The 25,600-nt window shown below is 35.0% G+C and overlaps 1 protein-coding gene across 1 annotated transcript in view; it reads left to right on the plus strand.

Annotated features, from left to right (window-relative positions):
- Positions 1 to 2,085: 2,085 nt before the first annotated feature.
- The window catches only part of notch2 (notch receptor 2), a 70,806-nt gene continuing 47,291 nt past the window's right edge, over positions 2,086 to 25,600 (plus strand). The window contains exons 1-2 of the mRNA NM_001115094.2: positions 2,086 to 2,413; positions 24,585 to 24,663. Of these exons, the coding sequence (NP_001108566.2) occupies positions 2,341 to 2,413; positions 24,585 to 24,663 (152 nt within the window). The 5' untranslated portion in view covers positions 2,086 to 2,340. The remainder of the gene's footprint in view (positions 2,414 to 24,584; positions 24,664 to 25,600) is intronic.

The following is a 25,600-nucleotide window of genomic DNA, read 5'->3' on the forward strand; positions in this document are numbered from 1 at the left end:
ATTTACTTTTCTTTTTACAAAAGAGATTAGAAAAATTGTGAAGCTCTACATTATTAATAATAATTTATTTTTGTTTTATGTATTATTCAGATGGCCAAATTCTGTCTAAGGAAAGTTGAATGTGCTTGCCAGTTTATTTGCCCAATAAATGACAATAGGCTAAAGTTATTTTTTTATTACTTAAAACTTTAACAGACTTCTTTTTTCTAATTTTATGATGTAATAAATAAATCTTTATTTTTAAATAATAAATTTTTCATATTTCTTTATTTTAAATATTTAGCCAGGATTTTTGGTAGGCTATCTCAGAAAGTGTAGTTATGATGACTATTCAACAGATTAATCCAGCTAAAATAGTGCTTAAAATTTATCAAAATGCAGTATTTAAACCTCTTAATTTAATTGAATATGAGGTAAATAACTGCAAAAAAGTCCACTTTCTAAGAAAAAAGAACCACCTTTATCCCCTGGCAGGCTACGGGCCTGATATTGTAACCAACCTGTTCAAGACATGGTAATGGCCATGCTGCCATTTATGTTAACATTTGTTTAGCAATGTTCTGTTATGGTCTAAAATAGTCTAAAATAAGCTAAATTTTTAATGTGCATGAAGTGCCAGATTTGGTCTCGTTCCTACAATAGAACAAACATATCTTCCAGATTCAGCTCTTTTAATTTAAATTTTCCAGAAGTTTAAAATAGCAATAAAATAGTTTTTTTTACAGATGAGTATAATCTGAGCTCATTGGCACAGATGGCACACCCAAAAGTTGAAGCCGTTGTGTTTGTAGGGAGTTTAGGGGAGATTCCAGATGAAACTCAGTGAAAGGTTAAAACTGTCCAACATGAAGACATGCAAAATCATGACTTTTTATAAAACCTTAAAGCAAAATTAAAAATCTGCAACAGCTTTGCTATAAAGGTCTCTTGAATTTTTGGTCAATTAATTTATGGTATGATGTCAGCTGAGAAAAATTATCCTCATCAAATTCTTCTGTGTTTGCAATATGGAGCTGTAATTGAAAATCACATGATGTGCATCTGAAAAGGTCATCCTTGGGGAATGAGCTGAGACCTGCTAGACGTCTGGAAAAACAGGGAAAGCACAGAAAGTCTGCGGCACCCTGGAGGAAGACATTATGGCACAGCAGTGCATTTACTGCAATTAAAGCTGGACCCCCTACAGAGAAAACGCAAGGGTTAATTAGCTCTATTCAGTGCAAAGTCTTTCATCAATGAAAGCAGAACAAAAAAGAACAAAAAAGGATTGATTTGTTTGTTTTTCCTTTACAACGGGAGCCCATTTAATGCAACATCTTTAACAATAATCTCAGGATAATTTGATTTGTGTTTATTTGTGTTGTAATGTTTTGATGTGATGTTGGTAGAAAAAAACTGGGGCAGGACACGTGCAGTGTTTCACTGACTGACGGAACTTTTCCGTGTCAGCAAGTGTAACTACGTTTGATCTTTAGAAAACGTTTTTGAATAGTTTGTTTATGCGAGGATGACAAACACTTATATTATTATTATTATTATTATTATTATTATTATTATTATTATTATTATTATTATTATAGGCCTATTGTTTTCATATAAATATACTTATATCAATACGTTATCTCCAAAAAAGTCATCAAATGTACAGAGGATACCGTTTTCCCCGTTTTGTTCTTCTTCATGCATTTAGCAGATGTGAAAGAAAGGCAAGGAGTTGACGGATAAATCTCCCTAAATCAGACCCCAGAGAAAGGGGTGGGTAATTTATGAGGTAACGTTAACGGGTGGAGAGGAAAAAGTACGAACGGGTTAAATTTGAGTCATACTCGTCTTTACAGAAGAAGTGAAAATTCCTCCGCCGCAGAAAGAAAACAGCGTATTAAACCCAAAATTGAGCTTTCTCTTCAAACCTACTCAAAGCTACATGAATCCATAGTTAACCTATACACATAGTTTAACTCTTTCCATATATTTTTAACGACTTCTAGGAAGTAAACTTTTGAAGAGGGCGTTATTTAAGGACGCATCACAGAATATAGATCCACCCGTAGGGTTTGGCGGAAGAACATCTCCGTCTGCGACTTCAGTGACTGGGACGAAAAGAAGAGAGAAGTTCAGAAAGTTTGATCACAGCGCAGCTACGTGAAGAAAAAAACTTTCAAATGAAGTCACTATACGGATTTATGTGGTCAAACGAGACACCCTGACAGACAAAACACAGCTTCTCCACCGAGTATAATTCGTTTTCCGCGATTTGAAGAGCTTTTTGAGATTCGTGACGCTTTAACCTGACGGAGCTCAGCCTCGCGCTGGCGGCTCTATGTGGATTTTACTCAAAATATGGGCCAATTACCCGGTGTCTCTTCGGGCGGAGTCATCCTTCTCCTTATTTGCTTTCTCAAAACATCATATGGTAAGTGGTTTAACAGTTTATATATCTGAACTCGTTCTTTTAAACCGCTATTTGCCGTCAGTAACGTTACGCATCTGTACGGCGGCGTGAAGCATCAGCGCTCACGTTTCAGTTCTGCACGGCCTCAAATGGCGTGTGTCCGCTCACGTTATTGGAAATTGACTAACATAATGAAGTAAAAGATGAGACATATTATTTACGCTTTTGCATAAACATTTAAAAACTCAAAGCTTTTTCCCCCCCGAAGTGAGCTCTCGTGTTTCACACCTCTGCCCAGATGTGAAAGTCGGCGGATGAAATCTGCAGCGGCTTCCAGTAACTAATGTGAGAGGAGAATTCAAAATGGACACGTATGAGCGGAAAATATGGACTTTTTGAGGTTTTCACTCGCGTAATCAAATTACCCACTTAATTTCTTTTCATAGGAAAGTAACTAAATGTATTTACTCTCATTATTTTGTGGAACAAGTGTGTGGACAGTGAGTTTTTAATGTTACCAGATTGATGAAACTGAATGATTGATTGCATGTAGTTCTGTTATTCCTCAGTTCAGCAGTACTGAAGAGCTTTCCATCTGACGGCTGTTTATTTATGCTTAGCAGCTCATCTCAGCGGGATGCAGACACAAAGGGTGCCATTTGTTGCATTAGAGACACCTATTTAGTGGAATAAGGTCACACATGACTTCTATTCCACATGCAAGTCAGACCCAATCCCTCTAGAAAAGAGGAGCCTCACAAAAGAAAACAAGACAATATAATAATGACTGCAGGCTCGGCAAGAAGAGGGAGGAATGCTGCTGTTGGTGTTTCACATTCCTCTCTCTTGCCTTTCTCGTTTTCTCCCTCACACACACACACACACACACACACACACACACAGACTTTTCCCTGTGGATGCACTCATTTTCACAATGCTGCAGCTCGCCTATTGTGTCCCACAGATGATGTTTCTACTTGTTTCTCTGTATTGGGTATCAATCTTTGGGGTGGGATTGATTTCACTTTTCTTTTTTTTCCTCGCCTGGCATGTTGCCTCAGTTGTGTAGGATGTTTCAAGCCTCTTGTATTTGCTCACATCAGCCGTTACAGCGTGTGTGCAGTAAGAAGTTGGCCCATTGTTCCCGCCTGCGAGCGGCATGCATGATGCCCAGCCACGGTTCTGACCCGCTGCTGCTCTCTGGTGTGAAATGTGATTTATCTTCGGCAAACTCCCACTTGTCAGAACACAACAGGCTGGTTATGAAATGGCCCACGGTGGTGCATATATCAGGGATGCCCACATCCCACCAGCTGGTGCGGTGGAGGTCTTGACCAGGACATTGGAAGGAGCTTTGTTGGTTTATAATGACATACTAAAATGATTATCCAGTTTAGTTGGATGTAGTGGGTGAGCATTTGTATACTTTTCTTTTGGTTTTGTTTTTAATATCTGGTATCCAGTGAACTCCCAATCTTGCAAATTAATTGGCATTTTAAGCATCTTGTGCCACCTAAAAACTTCAAGGGTGACACTTATGAGGTTTTTTTCAAAGGGAAGCTGATGAAAATGAAGATGCCTTTTATTTCTCATTTGTGTTGTATGTGGAGGCCTGAAGGGGTCATCTATGATGCATTGAGCTCCAAAAAGCCAAATCTCCACACATGAGGTGTCGCCACAGTTTTTGTAAGACTGTAGGAAAGTGCTGTGGGAGGTCAGAAAGGAATGAGATGCTCAGTCTTGTTAAATGCATGGATTAAAGCCCCTGTGCAAGTTAACAGATGAAATGGAAATTAAGACATTCTGGATTCCTGCCACATGGCAATATGCTAGGCATCAGATATATGCACAGTGCATGTGTGTTCCTGCGTGTGTGTTGTGTATTGCATGCCTGACATGCAACCTCATTTATTACATGATGTCATGCAACCTCATTTACTTTTATAGTGCTGCAATATATTATTGTGTATCAAAAATGTTGATGTTAGTTGCGGAAATTAGTGAGCTTATTAATAGGGATGCACTTATATCAATGATCCGCTGATATCGATAATGTTGATTAATAATGAAACTAGAGTATTTTGTCTGAATTAAAAAAAAAAACACTAACAGTAACATTTTAATGCACACTTGAATGCTAAATGAGCATTGGGCATCACAACATTGTAATGTACAGAAGTAATGTAAGTTTGTATTAATTCAAGTTATAAGTATTTTTTTGTGATCTGCTGTTAACGTGAATTGACACAATTAAACGAGCACTATGGCCAAATACTATGTCCACACGGAAACTACGCACGCAGAATTCTGCAGATATCAGCAGATTTTAGCCCATCATTAATTACCTTTATTTACTTGTGTAAATATGAGTAAATTTATATTTATTCAATTTTTAAATTAATTTCGGTAATATTATTGACTAAAATTAAAATATTTATATGATTTATTTACAATACAATTTGTAAAGTATTATTTTCTGTCTTTTTGTAGATATATTATATGAGAGACTTGCTTTGTTTACCAAAAAAAGTGGATTTTAATTTAATTGGATTTGCATTGTAAACATTGAATACAAAGCAAAAAGTTACTATTTTTATTTCATATATTAAGATTTTAGTTATGGTACTCCCAAAATCATTCCACATAAATCCGCAGATTTTTAACAAAATTCTGCGCAGAAATATCACAAAATGTCCGCAGATTCTGTCTGGCCCTATGCAAATTACATATACACAACTGTTTGAAAGTTTTAGGTAGTTTTAAGATATTAAGGTAGCTCTTTGGAATAAGTTTTTATTAAGTCAGCATTTATTTAATGAAAAAGTTACATTTGTAAATTTAATTAATAATTGAAACTGAATTCTTTCTACTGTAATGTTTTATGGCAAACTAAATTTTTCAGTGTCAGTTTTTTAGTGTCACGATCCTTTAGAAGTCATTCTAACATGCTGATTTGCATAAGAAAGGTTTCTCCATCTTGGACTAAACGTCATTTTCCCTTTGCAAAAACTGTGAACAAGTGTTTCTTCATAATTCTTTGATCAAATAAAAATATAAACCAATTTTTACTGTCACATTTTAAACAATTAAATACATTATTGCTGAATAAAAGTATAATTAAAAGAGGTTACACATAATTTTAAACTAAAGAAAACTGTTGATTAACATACTGTGTGATATTTATGAACAAAATGTACTTTAAAGTCCTTGTGAAATAAAGATGTATGATTTGTTTTGGTTGTGCACATTGTTATCCTTTAGTTGAACAATTAATCTGTGCAAGTTAATCCACTAAAAATATTTGTTTTGGTAAACTTCAATCAAAGTCTGACCATTTGCTACTGCGTTTGGAGTGTTGGTCCACCCCCTACTCAATAGTCCATTTGAGCTGGTAGTAAACCAACATACTGAAGCAAAAGTCTTAGCAACTTTTAGGTTTTTTTCAGGTTTACACTGACTTTAATGTTAGGGTTTGGTTTAGGGCTATTGTAATTATCTATGATTTGCTGTTATTACCATGGCAAGTACTAATATACAATGTAACAAGGACACTTACAATGAAATGCAACCAAAAATCATTCTGATCTTAAAGTTTAGATGGTATTGGATATTCGAATGATAATGTAACTAAATATCTCATTTTGGCCAATAAAAAGTACATGGAACGTTTCTAAGGATATTTGTTAGATTCTGTGCTTGTGTTGATGTGAAAGTTCTCACTCTGATTGTTAGCATACAACCAGCTCTCAGGACACTTTCATTGGAATGTTGTTGCTTTGAGAATTATCAGGTTTCCTCCCAAACTACATGCAGCCTATCATTAAACAATTAGGGTGCTTTTTGGCCCCATGTGATGTACAGATTTAATGAGCGCCACTGAAAACCTCCCTTCACCCTTATGTTATCAAATCTGTATGCAATTACGCCCCCTGTCTCATTACAGATGGCTTTGGGAAGGGTTTATTGTTTGTTGCCATGTCAACGTTTAGCAGAATAGAGAGCGTTTGCTGTATATACAGGAACACCAGGAAATGGGGTTACTTCCTCACTCAGCGTGAACAACTTCCTTCTGCTGTCCAACATGGATGTGGGCCAATGCCGACAAATCTCTTCTAACTCTCTGACTCGCTCTATTGAGTACTTTCCTCTCAACCCAGCCCTGTCAGACTCGCATAATTACTTCCCCATCTCTCTCAGCAGCTATTAGTGCTAACAGAGAGCGAGAGAGACACACACGAGCAGAGATGTCCCTTGGGTTCTGGGTTTGGTCGCGGGGATGAGGCCTTGCTTGCAGACAAGCAGAGCTTACAGCTGTGAACCAGCTGCTCTGTGCAAGAGCCTCGACACACTCATGCCGTCTGATCCGTGTCAAGAAGGAGGGGACTTAGACTGTGTTGGAAACACTCCTTGACCTTATTAAGGCTGTTTGCATGACCATTTCTCTTGCTCACAGTTACAGTAGGATTAGGCATGAGACGATATAGGTTTTAAAACCGCAAAAATTTTCTGTTATATCATTCCTAACGTATATGTAAGCAGGGGCGGATTTAGTGATTTGGGGGCCCTAAGCAATTCCAGCCATGGGGTCCAAAAGTTTGTGCTTTAATTTATTCCTATTTGGTTTATTTAGCTGTTTTTTCTTATATCAATCTCCTTTTGTATTTTTTTTTGTCTTAATGCAAAATAATAGTAACAACATGTAAAGCATCTTGTAAAACAGTTTTACATGATTTATTTTTTTTAAATGAATTCACAATATAATATATATAAACTATTTCGTTTTAAAACTAAATCTTTACATAATTTGTTTGCTGGACTGCTCCATGATTAAGGGTCGGGACACATTTGCACAGAAGTAATAATCATTAAACTTTTATTTAGACACTTTTAGACACAAATTATGTTATATATAATTGATAGGTATAACTTATACTTCTAGGAATACTTCTAGGAATTTATTCAGATTTCCCGCAGCCCTAAACGGCCACATACCTTGCTCATTGGGTAAATCCGTGTTGTTTTATGTGTTGTAAAGAAAACTGTGTTATTGAAACTAATGAAGACAGCAGAAGTCAATGACTTATTTTAATTATTTAGCCTGACATGTTTACTGTTCCAAAATATCAGAAATGTTTCCTAAAATTAAATATATTGTGTAAAATGGGGTGGAAAGTTTTTTTTTATTTATTTGAATTAATTTTTTTTTACCCAGACATACAACTTATTTTAGAGTAATCCCAATACCGTGAAACTGTTCAATCGTGATATTTTTTTTTCACGAATAACATATAGTCAGAAAATTATACCGGCCCATGCCTAGTTAGGATTAGAGGTTTTAATGAATACTGTAAGTAAATATTGAGTAATGTACACTTAAAAAATTTTCTCCTAATTGGCAGTCGCCCCAAGCTCCTGATTCATAGATGTTTTACATTTATTTACATTTTAGTATTGCATTGTAAGACCTCAATCTCTGATCTGAAAACTTTTGAGTTTAACAAACCGACTTTTGTTAATATTTTAAGAGGTCTGAAACCATGTGAAATAGTATAAGCATTTACAGTAGATTGTAAAATTACATAGAATTTTTTTTTGTAGTTTTTATCCGATCCAGAAACTATATTGTTTTAATCTTTAAAAATGTCACTAGAAGTCATTTTGTTAAAATGTTTAAACAAATTTAGTTGTAGCAGAGATCAAATGTCCATAATGCAAATCTAAACCAATAATAAGTTAATGGAAAACACCCCTAAATCTTAAACTACAGAAAGCTCTTAGTTAACTGATATCCTCAACAGTGAATTGACATGAATGAATGTTTCATCAAATTGTGTGGTTTGATTTAGAAGAGTTAAAGAAGATTATAATCTTGAATAAGTTACAAAACTTTTAAAATGAGTGGAGAAAATGTCAAACTGTAGATTTGCTATTGATGTTGTAATTTCTAATGGTCAAAGGCAGGTCAGATGTGACCAGCACTTTTGACTGATAGAGTGTTGTGTGAACCTTCTATTTCATGTGTCTTTGTGGGCGCTTCTTTAGATCGCATCTGTTTTATGTATTGAAGACTAATTTTCCTTAGCTCAGCAAAGCCTAGGGCCTAATTCATGACAGATTTTGTGTTGAAAACTGTTTTTGTAAGTTGCTGAATGTAGTTCAGAGAGTCCCTGATCCTGTTCCTGCATTTAGTGGGGATAAAAAAGTCATGGGACTGCTTTTCATTGAAGACAGGTTTGAGTTGGCTTCAGATCGTACACCCAAGTGTTCAGTGCCAGTAAGCACACACACACACACACACACACACACACACACACACACACACACACACACACACACACACACACACACACACACACACACACACACACACACACACACACACACACACACAAACACACTGAATACTGGTGTGCTGTACTGCTTGAGTACACACACATTATGAATCTGCTGTGTAGATGTTTTGCAATTGATTTATAACCAGTTCTAAGAAAGACATACTTTCACATCTGGTCACGTTACTGTTGGAGTCCCATCTGAAACAGAGACAGAAAATGAAAAACACAGACAGGAAAGAGTATGAGGGTGCAAGATCTATCTATCTATCTATCTATCTATCTATCTATCTATCTATCTATCTATCTATCTATCTATCTGTCTGTCTGTCTGTCTGTCTGTCTGTCTGTCTGTCTGTCTGTCTGTCTGTCTGTCTGTCTGTCTGTCTGTCTGTCTGTCTGTCTGTCTGTCTGTCTGTCTGTCTGTCTGTCTGTCTGTCTGTCTGTCTGTCTTATTAGCAAGCTATCAAACCATAAACATGACGGTTAATTATTTGTAAATAAGGAAATTAAACCATACAGTTAATATTTGTACCTCAGACTTATGATGAAATAAAATACATTTAATTATTATTTTTATTTTATAATAGTGCAATAGTGCATTACATTATATTGGTTATTTTGTGAAATATGTTTTTCTTACCTATAAAAACATCATATTTATTAATGTATAGTCATATTGGATTGGTAAAATATTATAAGGATGTGGCATCATAAAGAAAGAAAATAAACAACTAATTTCGTAATTTAGCTTAGTAGTTTTTCAAAACAAAAAAGGAAAACAACTTTTTAAAATACTTTTAGTATTGTTTCATAAATAATTAAATGTTTAATTAAATTTAAACTTAACATTTTTTTGTGTTTTCTTGCTATTATTACTCTAATAATCTTTAATATTCTTTTATTAAAAAAAATACAACTAAAACATCTCCTGAATCATTGTTCTATAGATACTCCAGATATACTCTAGATATACTCCCGGATAAAATCATTCCACTTGTGATTATTATTATGTTTTTTTTTAAATAGTGCTGATTATATGGTATATCACATTGGATATAGCAGAAAAACTAAATATTACAATGGGATTTTTAAAAGATGTCATGCAACTCTAGCTTGGCAGATTGCAAGGCAGTTCGGTATGACCTCCACGATTCAAAATGCATAGGGATATTGGGGTTTTGCATTAATTTTTAAATAATTTTCTGCATTTTTCCCATTCTTGTAATTATTCTCTGAACTGGCTCTGTGCATGTTACACAGCTCGCCATGAGTAAATGTCCCATCAGTGAGCACTTAAGTAGGAGATGATGTTTTCACGTGAAAATAAAAGTGATGTGAACCATATGAAAATGTCTAACATGAACAGCTGAATGAAAGTTACAAAGTGCAAATTATGTCTTGATTATCAACGGTTAGACTCAGTTATGACCTATAATTTTGTGTACCTGTCCAACTTGACAAGCATTCAATCGGTTATGCATGAGACATTGGAATGTCTCATTGTGCTGCATCTGTGCTGCGTCTTATAAAACGCATCTTATTCCTCTTATTTTTCTAAGATTAATCAAACAACAATATATAATGAAATCACTCTGCTATATCGCTCAGTAATGGTTAACATTTCTTTACCTATATTATATTATGCAATGTTATTTGATTAATAATAAATATGTAATGGACAACTACTCTTAGGCACATAAAAACCTGAAAAGCACTGTTTATTTTAGTATAATCTTTGCTTTATTGGATTTATTTTGTATTAGAGTTTTTATTATATCATATATTGAACCGCAGCAAAAACTAAACTGAACCATGTGAAGTCTGTATTGTTGCACCCTCAATAGCCATAAACAGATATTTTCCCATTGCATTGCACCTAAATTTTTTTAACTCCATCCCATGAGCCATGAGTTTTCAAGATTTGTGTAAAGTTAAAAATAGTCTTCCTTTTAAAACGTGCTTTAAGACCCTGCATTCTGTTCCATTTCGATGCGCTTCGTCTGGCTGTTTTTGAATGCAAGAATGCATGTAATGTAAACATTGCCTGAGAATGGCGTCCGTTTGGCATCAGGTGCACCAGAAACCTGTGGTTCAGGCAACCCAAAATGACACAAAAAATGTGAAAATGTAGGTTTGCACATTGTTACTGTTTATCTTATGTTTATCATCAGATTTTATTACTGGAACATTTAATCCAGTCCTTTGTTCCTGGAAGAACTAGAAGGTTAGTGAGCAGATTGAGTAAGCATAAGGTAAAGAAAAAAAGTTTGTTTTGAACAAATAAGTGTGAATTGCTTCTCCTAATTATTTTACTTATCACCCTCTCACTTTTTTTACTAGTTTTTTTTACCCCTCCCCCCCTTTTTTCTCACATTGTCCTCACATTTGCCCCTTACTCCATTCCTTTACACCTCAGGGACAGAGTTTGGCCTCATTAATGTGGAGAAATGAAGACAAAATGTTTAGCAGTTGGTTAATCACAGCAGGGTTACTCTAAACAGAGTTTGTGTGAAAGTTTGGTTGTTGTTTGCTTGTGAGGAATCTCACGATAAACACAAAGAGTGAATTTGTCTTGTGTAAAGTAGATTATACACACATTTTTAAGCCAACATGCATGACTTAGGAACGGTTCCATCCTGTTTGTCTGATCATTACTCATTGGGCGGTTCAGACTTGAGCCTGATCACAGATCAGTGATGCAACGATTTGTCTTGACTCTTGGCCAGAATCTTGATCGCAGCAGGTGTGCAGGCTTTAAGTTTAAGTGCCTGGTTTACAGTAGGCAGATCCTGGATTTAGATGTGCAGGAGGTCGTACAGGATTCAAAACTGCCTCTTTAGTAGGACTGGAAATGAAGAGGAGTTAAAAGTGTTCATTTAGCAAAGCCAGTTCCAAAATCCTTTGAGAACTTCCCCTCCGGCGGTTTGAGGAAGCATATGGGGAGCTTGACAGACCAGTCAGGGCTGAGCCTCTTTTCTCTTTTTGCAAGCCTCACCCTTCACATGTGTGTCTCACTCATCTACATTCTGTCGTTTTGTCTTCATTTTGTTTGCCTATGAGACTTTGTGACCACACAGTTCGAAATAAAATGTCACAATCATTACAGCATTCAGTAGCAAAACCAGTTTGATTTCAAAACTATTGATGGCAATTTAAATATTAGAGCAAAAACTTTATTGTCAATGTACAAGCTGATTGATGTAAAATTGACTTTACAGGTGCAAGCGCTAGGGCTGTGCGATTTGGGGAAAATATCTAATTGCGAATAATTATATGACAGATGTTGCGATTTGATTTGATTTTCTATTTATTTTAAGCCTCAAGCTGATTTTAATTTAATTCAAGCTTCAGCTCAATAATCTGTGAGCCATGGCAGCAATTCTGTGACAGCTCTTAAAAATTGCCTATTTTTTCAGTGTCTGTGAGTTTGAAACCTAAAAATTCATATATCACAAATGCTGTTTTTCTTTGATATTAATTCATCTATTAAGGCATCTGAAGGACCAGACACCATTATCCCACTGGTCAGCGCTTTCCTGTTTTTTTTTTTTTTTTTTTTTTTCATTTTGGTGTGGTTCAGTTTTCGCAATTTTGATTGGGCAGAATGAAAGTGTGCTTACTCAGTTGGCTAGTTATAAAAGCCGGTCAGATCACACGATTTCGGCACAATTTTCTTGAAATAGGGTGTCATGGCAAGTTGAAAACAACAAATGGACGTCATGATAAAATTAAATAGTTTCTTCTTGTGTGGTATAGTTCATGACAAACGATACCATGTCTGCGATGATGTCGTGAGGCTAGCATGTTTACTTTTTTGAAGCATAGCGGACTGTTTTAAAAGGTGTAATTTGTTATTTTTGTTTACATATATACATATATGTTTTATATTGCAGCCTTTTGCGATTAATTAATCGCACCGTTTCAAATTGCTATTGCAATTCGATAACGATTTATTGTACAGCACTAGCAAGCGCTAAAATCTTTTTCAATCCCATTCACGTTAGCACCACAACCAAACTTTAACCTCGTGTAGGGTTTTTACCGCATTTAGTGACCGGAATAACACGCGCGGCTTTCTGACGCTACCTGTCGTGTGCATCTAAGTTTCTGGGAAATGCGGAGGTTTTTATTCTCTCATTCGCCGTGCGGTATAAAACATTGCATGAAAAATACACGCTTAGAGCAGCTCCTCGAATCAAATATCTTGTGTTTTGCGAGGGGCATGAATGAATTCCCTGAATGAAAGAGCCAAACTGCAGTTAAAGTCCACCATTTAATAATTTGGCAAATAATTCGACTACAGATGTCCATGTAGGTTAAACACCATCACTTTCTCCTGTATATGTGTGTGTGTGTGTGTGTGTGTGTGTGTCTGTGTGTGTGTGTCTGTGTGTGTGTGTGTGTGTGTGTGTGTGTGTGTGTGTGTGTGTGTGTGTGTGTGTGTGTGTGTGTGTATATTTTGACTCTGAAACTCGCGCGTGCCCAAATAGACACTCCCACACCATCCCACTTTTCTTCCTCCGACACTCCCCCCTAAACAGAGCTGGACACGCCCACTTTTCTGACTTTTTCCAAAGTAGAGGTGTGAAAACACCCTGCTGAAACGAGGGGGTTTCATGGCCCTTTAAAGTGAGTGAGCTTTTTAAAAAGTGATGGCATTTAATCATCTATTATGACTCAATGAAGTCACCATGACCACTTGTATAACAACTTTTATAAACAATTATTCTAGTAAGCTTTTAAAATGTAACAATATATTTACACAGTGCTTTCCACACATACACATATATATTGCATATTTTCAGCTGCTCAAGTATATTTAGTGACACTTTTTTTTACTATAATTAGTAACACCGTACTGTCAACACTGCCACAGACAGTCTTACATGCTCTGCAGACCCACGGAGACATGCCTTTTTGGTACCTAAAAGTTTGTCCGGCCGGAGTTTTAAAATCTCCTAGAACATCCAGGATTTTGGCTTTTGCTTTCACTTTCTAAAGCTGTTGTTAATCATATGCGTTTTTGCAGTAACTTCACAGCTTCGCAGCTGACAGCTGATTGACAAATAATTAATACCTTAATCAAAACGACTTAGAAAAACTTCACAATATACTCAGAGAGGACAAAATGACTGGTTTGAACTGGCTGCAAAATATATGTAGAAACTATTTCATTGGTAACGGTTAATCAACGCATTTGCCTTCTGTAAGGCAAATTATAGAATTTTACTATTTTTAATCTTGTAATTATTATAATTTCTAGAGATATTGGCTGTTTTTATTACCTTTTCTGTCATTTATTTGTCATTTGCTGTATATTTCTATTATTTGATGATGTTGATATATTACATATTTTATACATATCTAAAAAGCTTTGGTATTCAAGTTTGCTAGGAACTTAGAACTAGTCAGCTGGCCTATGTTACACAAACCTATGTAACGGGAGGGTTTGGCCAAAAATGTGCACTCATTAAGGTTCTGCAGAGTGCTTTGGAACCAGCTGATTTTTATTGCTGACATTCAACTGCCCAAAACAATTGAAACTTCAAAATGCTCTGTTTTATGTTCTGTTAATTCAACGGGCTTATATGCTACTGTATTTTGTTACAAAATGAAGTATTCACACATGCATTTATTGGCCATTATATGTTAAGTATACAGAAAAAACTAACAGTGAAATTGCTATATGACCTTCAGCTTATTTACTTTTCTTGAGTTTACAGTTTATTGACTCGTAACGGAGTTGAATGACTTATTTACATGCTTAAATCAGAAAGCATTTTTAAGCTTTCTTATATATTTTTAACTAATACTTTATACTTATGCAAAGAGGCTGCAATGAACATTTATAATAGAAGCTTTATTTTTAAGAGTGCATTCACAGTCTAGTGTTCCCCAGTCTTTCTCTTCTCTCTCGTTCTGCTCTTCATTATTGCCTCTTGCCATCTTGAACACACTTGACTCCTGCTCTTGTCTTCTATTCTTCCCTCTCATATCTCCAGCACTCCAGTTCTCCTCCCCTTGGCTCTTAAATCTCTGTGAAAGCACAATTTCACACTCAGCTTAGCCACTTCTCCCAAATATTTCCCACCACAGTTTCTGCCAAAAAGGGGTGCAACCAAACGCCTTCTCCTGTTGCAGGCTTTGACCTCACTGGGCATTAGATGCCTGGCACAACTCTGACTCTTAGCCCAGTGCCTATAAAAAGTATTCATTCTGTTTGGTCTTTTCCATGTTTTCTTGTTTTACACCATTGAATCACAGTCGAGTTAATTTGGCTGCACATTGGTCTTTCTGATGAAAAGTGTCTAATCTCAAAGCGGATGTAGATTTCTATAAATAATGAAAAAGATTCTTCAGATGTTATTCGTAAAAAATAAGCACTGGTTTAGTCAGTTGGCATCACATTATTAATTAATTGGAGTTTCAGTTGATGGTAAAAAATTTTTATATAGATGGTCCAGCTTTTGATTAATCGTTACTGGTTATTATATTCTATATGGCTGGGCGACAAGATGATAATATTATATATTGACGATGCCTAATGAGCATGGCGATTATGAGTTCAACTTCAACCTTGATCAAACACACACAAACCAATTAATTAGGACCTGAACAGCACTTGATATTTATAGGCAGGTGTGTTTGATATGGGTAACAACTTAATTTTGCAGGAAGGTAGATTCCCAGGAACTGGGTTGAACACCCCTGACGTAAATGAAGGTTATCTAGATGATATTTAATTGAATTTTAAATGGCCTAGTTATAACACTACACTTACCTTTAAAGTGAATGAATGCATACGGTACAGCATGATGGCTGTATTTATTTTTATTCATGTTTTTTTCCTTGAGCTAAGTGTTCTTTTTTTTAATCAGGGGTCGCCACAGTAGAACGAACTCCAACTATTCCGGCATATGTTTTACACAGCGGATGCCGTTCCAGCCACAACCCAGTACTGGAAAAGCATTTATTTTAATGAGGCACATTATTTCAGAAATGTTCTATAATATAGCCCTATAAAAACAATTCAAGTAAAATATAGAAGTAATAGAAAATAAACATAGGCCTATAATTGTAAATGTATTAATTTGATTTCAAATAAATGCTCCTGGTGTATTTATTGATGAATTTATTGTTGAATTAAATTTAACAAAATTATATTCAGGCACGGGACTCATTTGTTATCAATTTATAATGTGCATATAAAAAAGCTTAAATCTAAACCTTTCTCAACTTCACATCACGAAACAATGCAGGTTTCTTGACAGGAAAACAAATGCGCTTTTCCAAAGTTAAAGCATTACTGAGAAGCATTAGGACAGTCATACTAATCTTTTGCAAAGGATTGCTTGCATACATGTGCACAAAGCAATTTTCAGCTTACAAGGGAAATTCGTTATTATTGCCTAATCAATAAAATCCTCCCTGGGATGATGCGCAAAGCTATGAGCAAATTAATCATTAATTAATTATTATTATTATCATCATTATCATCGTGTGATGTAAGGGTGAAGGAGTGTTCTCTGTAAAGCTGCATTGAGTTTGTAAAGAGTTTGATGAGCAGCACAGCGGCCTGTTCTGCCTCATAAGTGGGTGTATTTGGTCATTCAGATGAGCTCACCAGTGTTTTTTTCTTCTTCTCTATAAGTCTCTTCAGCGATTGTACTTGTTTGTTCTTTCACATTTAACATCAATGTAAATGTGTGTACGTGGGCCAGAAGTGATGTACCCACTGTCTCGCAGCAGATCTGTGGCATAAGTTTAACTATAAATATTTTTTACATATCACCAAGTCCTAATACTCCATAAACATAAAAAGACACAGCAAACAAGTCAAAGAAGCAATAAAAGCAATTCAATAAGCAATTAAAAAACAGCAGAACGATGATGAAAACAGGAAGGTCAGCAGTTGCAGCTTATTTTAGAGAGTAGCAGAGAGAAGGCTCTATTCTGATGTCATATGACATCTCAGCTGAAATCATGTGGAAGACTTAAAAAAGATAATTCATCCAAAAAGTACAGTATACTCATGATTTATTTATCCTTAGGCCATCCAGAATGTAGGTGACTTTTTTTTCTTTAATAAAACATTTCAGATGATTTTAGCTGAAACTAATACTTAGTGATTTCTAAAAAATTAACACCAGGAAATGCAAATGGACAACTGCTGCTGACAAACAAAACGGGCAAAACAAAATGTGACTCTTGACAGTGAATTAATGTATTGTTGTGAAGCAATTGGTAATTCAAGAAAATTACGTTATTTACAACATTTGAGCCTTTTATTCACAGCCTTGAAAAACAGTCCTGAGTGTGTTTTTAACCGTCTGAAGCATGAGCTGTCTGTCTGGTAATGATTTGCAATTTACTGTTCTATGGACGTTTTTGGGGTCCAGTAAGACCTTAACTGAACCAAATGTTTAGCGTGGTCATAAACAAAGCATTGACATGCAGAAATGGCAGCATTGTGCCCTAAAGATGCTCTTCTTCAGATCTTAAACACAGATTAAACCTGGTGATTGGGAAGCTTGCAAAATTTACTTTACAGTGAGAAGAGTTTTGCTTTGGACCTCATTAGTGTTCAAATAAAATAAAACTTGTATTCTCTTAGAAAATGAAACTGGCGCAACTGCAATAGCCAGATGCTAAATAACTCAATACAAGAATACTAATGAAAAAAATAATTTGATTCTTTGACAAGATCGTGTTTCTTTTAGATGAAAAAATAAGCCAAATTCATCCAAGTTCACTGGTGTTGCATGAAATCCACTGAGGGTGTGAAGGCTTTTTGAATGAACTATATTTTTATACTTTTGAGTGTTTCAGAGTAAGCATGGCATTTTTTTTTTTTTTGAGAAGGCGGAGGTGTATGCATGTAAAAAGCATAAAATATCATGGCTTTTGCTTCATTTATTCTTACATGGCTGGGCGCCACACCAAAATACCTTTCCTCCATGACTACATCACAGCTTCTCATTCAAAACATTCAGTTGTTGCTGTTTTTTTTAAAATTTATAGCCAGCTATAATTGCACCAAATCACATTAAAATATAAGTGAATTATGACATAGCAAACATTTCTGTAATCATAGTAGTGCTGCGCTTTTTTTGTTAAACCCTTTAAGGTTACGTGCTGACTGAAAGACTGACTGACAGGGCTGTGCGATTATCAGTTATGATAAACACAGTTTCCGTAATTATATTTTATTCATAGATAAAGGTCTATGGTTCTTCGTACAATTACCGTATCTTGCTGGAGTTTATGGACATTTCACTTTACTTCAGGATGCATCAATGCTATTCTGTTGGTCCATTTGAGACATAAATATTCCTAGCTATTCTGATACAAGTTGGAGACATTTCTGTTGCATAAACACACTATATTGAACTTCAGCAGCATTTCTTTCAGAGTGCACAAAAAATCTGCGCTTGAAGTTTTGAAAATCGGTGCGCAAGCAAAGAGATTCGCACACTCATATTACAATAATGTGATCTCGAGATTATAAAACTGCGCTCACGATATTTGTCATTGAAATAACATCATAGGTAGCTGGAAGATCTGTGTAAAAGGCTTGCCACCACAGCAAAAAAAATTAAAATCCTTGAGGAAACGGTGAATATAAATAAATAAAGTATATTAATAAAGTATATTAATTAACACTCGCTGATCTGAGTTATTTAGTGGTTTAGGTGTTGTTTTAATGCATCATGAATTGATGGGAAGACCACATACACCTCCACTCTTCAACCTCCTTTTGCTGACATTATTTAACTCTTTCTTTATTTTTTCTTTATGCCATGCTGTGTGTTAGCAGGCTCCTGGAATGTTTGGCATATGTAATGAGCCTCTCTTATGAGTTTTAGGGTCAGTAAAACCATGTTTAGGTCTTGACTTGATGTTCTTGATCTTTTTTCCATGCCGTTCATGACTTCAGGATCAAATTCTGTCTTTTAAGTGTTAGACTTCCAAGTGTTATTAACGAAAATGTAGCCATGCTCAAAGTTGAAGAGCTTTGGGGCATTTATGTAAAGCCCCGTTTTTAGCTGTTGGCTCAGTGCCCAGGCTGTGCACACTTTCTTTGCACTTTTGCACACGGGGATATTTTGAGGCCCGGTCAAAGAACAGGAAGTCAGTATTAGCGCTCAATGCACTTCCTGTCTTGAGCTGTAGTAGTATGTTACTTAGTGTCAGCGCTGCTTTGAAATCATATGACATGCTACCCAGTGTCTGTAAGGGAAGTGTGGGCCAGGGTTTGCTTCTATTTGCAGAAATGTACTTGAGCTGTCGGTAAACTTGCTTCGTATGCATAAATCAACAGTTATATAATAAAAATGTTGTTTAAACACAATAAATATCTCCCTATTATGTTGTTTTATCTTACTCTTTCACATATTTAAACTAAATATTTGGTGTAAGCTTTGAAGATTAATGCACTTTAACCGTTTAAAGTCTTTGGTCCTTTCCACCCTCATTTACACAACAGTAATGTTTTAAGGACATGGATATTTGAGAAACTGTGATTTCTATCTTGATTCTATCTCCATTTTGTTGTTTGTCTTTATCTTTTATACATATTTAGTTAAAACTGAATGTTTGCTTATAGCTTTGAATTTGAGTTTGGTGAATTGTTGAGTTTGGCTACAGTTTGAGTTTGGCTACAGGTTTTTTCTTCACTTTTGTTGCTCTGCCACTTTGTCTGTCACCTCTTTCCCCCAACAACTCCTCTGTCGGTAGTGTTTGAATCAGAGGGAGTGGTGTGGTTACAATCGACAGCAGCTTTTTTCCTTCGCTTTGTGTCATCACAAGAATTTTGACACGCTCTTTGTAACATCCTGACAATGAAAAGCAGATTTCATTTTCTACTTACAACTAGTTTGCAATACGCTCATCTGATTGTAAGATTTAGGGATTTAGTGTTAAATCGTGATTACTTAAATATAAGACATAATTAACTTAATTTTTATAGAGAGAATACAGTTTAACAAAAGTCTTTTAAAACATTTTCTAAAGTCTGTGGTCCCTTCCTCCATCATCTACATAATTGTAATATTTTAAGGATATTGACTTGACATATTGAGATTCCTATCCTGATTCTATCTTCCTTTTATGTTGTGTTTTATCTTTCTTTTTTTTTTTTTTATTAAAGCGTTCAACAAGAATACAAAAATATACAGAAAAGGTACAAAACCTTTAACAACAAGGGTAGAGAACAGAACAAAACAAAATGACAAACTAAAGAATATGCCAGGGGGAATATAAATTACAAAAAGCACTTTAAATTTAAAGCAAGGTCACAGTGATGTTTACAAGATCACATACAATACAGTCATCTATTATAAAAAAGAGAGAATATTGTAAGATTCACATAGTGTTACGGATTTTAAAGCTTTAACATTGCTGGAGGTAGAGATTGTATTTAAATAATATTTCAAATCTTTACAAAAAATAAGAAAAAGGGGCTTTACAGACAAAAATTTGCATTTATGTATAAAAAATTTTGCTAGTAAAATAAACAGATTTATTAGAAAATATTTATCTTTAACTTTATCAACATGATAAAAACCAAATAAAACATCCTTGTATGACAAAGAAAAATTATATAAAAGAGATACACGTATAAATAAACTGAATTCTTTCCAAAAAATCTTAATATGGGTACATTCCCAAAAAAGATGATCAACAGATTCATCTAGAATTCTGCAAAAGGAACAAAGGGGATCTTTTTCCGGAAGCATTTTTTTAATATAAACATTCACTGGATAAACTCTATGTAGCAATTTGAAGGAAACCTCTTTAACCTTATTTGTAATTAGAAATTTGTTGGGTAAAGACCACACAATCTTCCAAGGAATGTCATAAAATAAATTACTCCAGTGAAAAATGACATGTGGAATAGAAGTTATTTCATTCTGAAAAAGATGCCGAATCTTTCTATTTCTGAGAGAAGGGTTATGCGAGAAACAAATTTTCCCAATCACTGTTTCACACGCATTAATGTGTTTTATCTTTCTCGCTTGTACATATTTTAAGCACTTTTGTCATTTTATTTGTGGTTTAGTCAAAGACTATATATATATATATATATATATATATATATATATATATAGAAAGATGGATCACTGGCATTACTATGAATGGGGAGAAGTACAATGCCTTCCGGTCAAAATATCCAATCGTCTGTCTTAAAAGCCTTGCAGTTCTGTAAGGGAGGGGCTGTACAAATTTGACTATTTGTTACAGCAAGCCCCATTGTTTTGTGTGTTACTATATAGTACACTAAAAACAGTATGCAAGCTGAGTAGTATGTCCGAATTCATAGAATTCAAAAGTTAGTATGCGAGAAGTACCCAGATGATGTACTACTTCCGGTGAGATTCTGAAGTGTCATCATATGGACGGTATGCTATCCAATGATGCCCCACGAGAGAATTCATAAATCGGAGTGAAGCATTGCAACTCACGTGATCATGACAAATGGCGAATGTAGTACCTCCGAGTTCCATTTACACTACTCGCATTCATACTGTATAAAACGTAATTTTCTAATGGTAGAGTAGTACATTTAAATTCAAATGCAGTACCTACTGAGTAGTAGGCAGTTTCGGATGCAGACAGCTTGTCTGCGTTGATTTGACAAAAGAAATAAAATCATATTGCTTCCAATAAATTTTGTGTCTTTCCAGTGTCGTCCTCCAGTCTTTTCTCAGGTTTTGTCTCTGCTATTCTAGTGTTAATCTAATCATGTGTTTACATCTGATTACCATTGAAACAGCTGCAAAGGATATTAGTGTCATCATCATGCCAATTTTTGTGCAGTAGCTGGAGCTAACTCGTAGCTGGAAATTGTGTGTTTTAAATACAATTTGAGCTTAAACAACAACAGTAATAGGAGCGCACGTTCAGCTGGCAGGTTTTGAGATTTCAGTATTCCTCTATATTAATTTTTTGGATGAGCTGGGTCAGTTGGCATTTCTGTGAGGAGTTGGCATGTTCTCCTCGTGTTGGTGGTACAGGTGAATTAAATAAACTAAATTGTTTGTAGTGTATGTGTGTGAACGTGAGAGTGTATGGGTGTTTCCCAGTACTAGGTTGCAGCTGGAAAGGCATCCGCTGTGTAAAACATATGCTGGATAAGTTGGTGGTTCATTCCGCTGTATCAACCCCTGATGAATAAATAGACTTAACCGAAGAAAAATGAATAAATGTTGTTGGTCACTATTGCTGTGATAAAATTAATAGACAGTTTCGGGCACATAACTGCAAAAAAGTAATTAGTTATTGTCTCTTGCTACTTCCCTCAAATAGTAACTGAATTACATCATTATAAAAGTAACAAATTACCGGTAAAAGTAACTATTGTGTTACTTTTAAAATTAATATATATATATATATATATATATATATATATATATATATATATATATATATATATATATATATATATATATATATATATATAAACTGGGATGTTTGTACGATGAATAAAAAGGTCGCTAAATTAAATAAATTCTTCTTATTAAACATTGTACACTATTCTATACTATATTAATGTTGCTTTGGGACAACGTGAGACACCTATGAAATATAATTTTTTACAGTTAATCAATCATTTCTATAGTAGAATAAAACATAACAAAAGCCATAATGTGTGTTTTTTTTAGAACTTTTTATATTTATTGCACAGTTGACTACAACTACAATATTGTTTTTAGAGTATTATTTTCATATTTATATAAAACATAAAAACAATATTGACATCTTTCCATGATTAAAACACTGGCTATTGGTGATTACACAAGATACTGTACATTTCAGTGTTTCATAGTGCTCATTTATGTTTTAATCTTGGTATAATTGCTTAATTGTTTATTGTATAAACAATACAATAAAATACAGTATAAATGAGTCCACGCTGTCTCTCACGGACACTGGCGCCATATGGCCAGATCCCTGATATTCACAGCAATTAGATGTTGCAGAATAGTTGCAGAATAGACTGAATTCATTGACTTATTTTGCTACTATTGACATTTCTGTGTGTTTTTTTAATGTAATGGCTCTGTCTCTAAAAGTGGAGCTCATGTCACCTGCATGCTTAGCCAATCATCATCAGTTATGTGGTTGTCTTACCCCCAATACACACACATGCCAATCTTCATCAGTTATGTGGTTGTCTCACCCCTGCAACACACACACACACACATCCACAAAAACCGCTTCAGTGAGCTAAACTGCAAATTGTATATCAAATATGTAATGGCGCATTTTATTGTCAGTAATGTCAGTAAAACGTAATTGTATTAGTAAAACCTTTTTTTTTATAAAGCTGTCCTTCTCATCACTGCTTATAGGGTTATACAATATTTATTGGTCAGATAATTATAGGTTAATATGTGTAAAAATGACATAATTTATACATGTCATTTTTATTAGCGCTTAATAAACAAAACGCTAATAATAAATAAACAAAACGCTATATATACACATGCCTGGTGCTAATTCTGTGTGCAAATTTCTGAATTTCTAAACATTTCACAAACATCATGAGGTTTAGACATATTTTCTCTGCCAGAATATATGATTATTCTGACCTGAGCTAACATAATGAATCAAGCAATGCACATCTTTTTTTCATCCATTCTGATATTAAAGTCATCTGTTGCAGCTTGCCGTTTCATCGCTGTCTGAGACAGTTGTTTTAACTGCAATATCTGTTTATTTGAACTTTCACAGAGTTATTTTTAGAGTGTGCAGGCAAAATCATTGGATGCGAATGTCCCCAGTCCCCTGTGGAAGTTACGCCACTGCCTGGGTGCACAAACTGCAGATTTTATAAACATTGTAATATCAAAATATGAATTTGATAATCTGCATGAATACTGAAATCAGTCATGCGAACGACTTAGTTTTCATATCGGTTAATAATTGTCATATTGTGCATCCCTAAAAACTTATAAAAAACTATATCTAAAAACATTACTTTCTACATTGTATGTTTTTTTTTTTTTTTTTCACATTAGTCTGAAATTTCTATTCAGAGCTCATAATATCAATGCAGTTGTTGGGCCCACTATGTAGGTTGTATTACTTTTATTGTACTCTTTATTCATATTTTCACATTTGCTTCACAAGCCATTTTTTTTTACTGTACATTAAAATGGACTTTTGAACACAAAATTGGGAGGAGCTACTTAGCATAGTCTTGTTGATGTCACAGTGACATCACTCCCATTGTATTTCCTCAGTGTCAGCTTTATTTGTGTTTACCTTATTTGTGTTTACCTACCTTATGATCTGTTCACCTTTGCCACCATAAAACCTTGATGTTGTCAAAAGAACAGCTTATTAAACAAGCTTTTACATAACAATGAAGATGTCTTTACTGTCCCTTGATTTATCTGTTTCCTAATAATCATTTATTTCAGAAAAGACATATTGAACTACAATCATTTCAGTAGTGTACAGTATATTAAAATGAAAAAAAAATTAGCAAAAATTAACTTGAATTAATTATGTGTCATGGAAATGGAAAAACGGAAATACTTTATAAGGCAAAATGTCATGAAATAGGTCTATCCTTTTAAATTGTCATATGGACTAGTGTTTAATAAAATATTTCAAATATTTACAAGTAAATGGTGTGGTTTTGTTTAATCAAGCATACGTAAAGCTTGTAGTGTTTTCTGCTTCCCCCCCCAGAACTTTTAATATATTATTCAGTAAAAATCTGTTGTTTAATGATATTCAGTATTGTTTTGTGGGTCTTTTAAAATGTCTATTCAGTCACTGTTTATGCACCTTCAAAAGTAATGCCCAACGTAGTCCTGATCCTATGTGTTCATGTTTCTTCCCAGCTCTGCAGTGTATCGACCACGAGAAGCCCTGTGTGAATGGTACCTGTGTCATCTCAAGCAACGGGACACACTACTGCAGGTAAGACTTTCACATTCGAACTCAGAACTGGAAAAACCCAGTGGTGAGACTGCTTTGCTCAAAGCCGCGTTGCCTAACTTCATTATTCCACAGAAATAATGAAATTAGGTCACTCTAAGAATTTAATATTGCCAAATCTGCTTTCCTGACAGAGTTGGATTCCTCCCACGGTACACTGAGAAGTGTGGGTCTTAATGATTGCCTTTTATGTGTGCGTGTGCGTGTATTTGAGAGTAGGAAAAACTATGCAAAGTGGATTCAAAAAGACGAGTAACAGTTGGAGTGGAAAAACGGTAAAATGCATCCAATTCTTGTGGTTGCAGAGTTTAAAATACACACAAACACACACACACACACAAACACACAAGTTTCCTTTACTCTTAAATGCCGGTTCCTTTACTTCTGTTGTTCGTTGAACGCTGCTTGTGGCAACTTGTAATTGCACTTTTTATGCCATATGATTGAGGGTTGCATTTATTGCTTTGCCCAAAATAAACACTTGCTAACAAACCTATCATGTTACTTTTCTATGGGCTGTGAAACACAGAGTTACTGTTTTCCCATCGTTGAATGAATAGTTTTTCTTAAATCTACTGCCATGGAAATATATTTGACAAATTCCACATCTCTAACCTTGATAATATTTTACATCTCAGGTTTGGGTTACAGTAAGTAAGTTCCTATAGCTGCATCTCCATCTTCAAAGCAACAAAGAAATTGAAACTACATCTGATTGTAAAGCTTGTCCTTGCGGTAAATCAGGACAGGAATGCACAGAAAGTTTACCTCAGCACCACGAAACCTTCAGAGATTGTTTGTGACTTCAGCTGAATTGTTGCTGGTTGTTTCTTGGCTTCTACAGAATGAAAGTTGTGACCTTGTGATTTTCACAACAAATATTGCCAGGAAAGCGCATGAGTCAGGCCTTCAGATTGAG

The sequence above is a fragment of the Danio rerio genome, chromosome 8, assembly GCF_049306965.1.
Source record: "Danio rerio strain Tuebingen ecotype United States chromosome 8, GRCz12tu, whole genome shotgun sequence".
Lineage (NCBI taxonomy): Eukaryota > Metazoa > Chordata > Actinopteri > Cypriniformes > Danionidae > Danio > Danio rerio.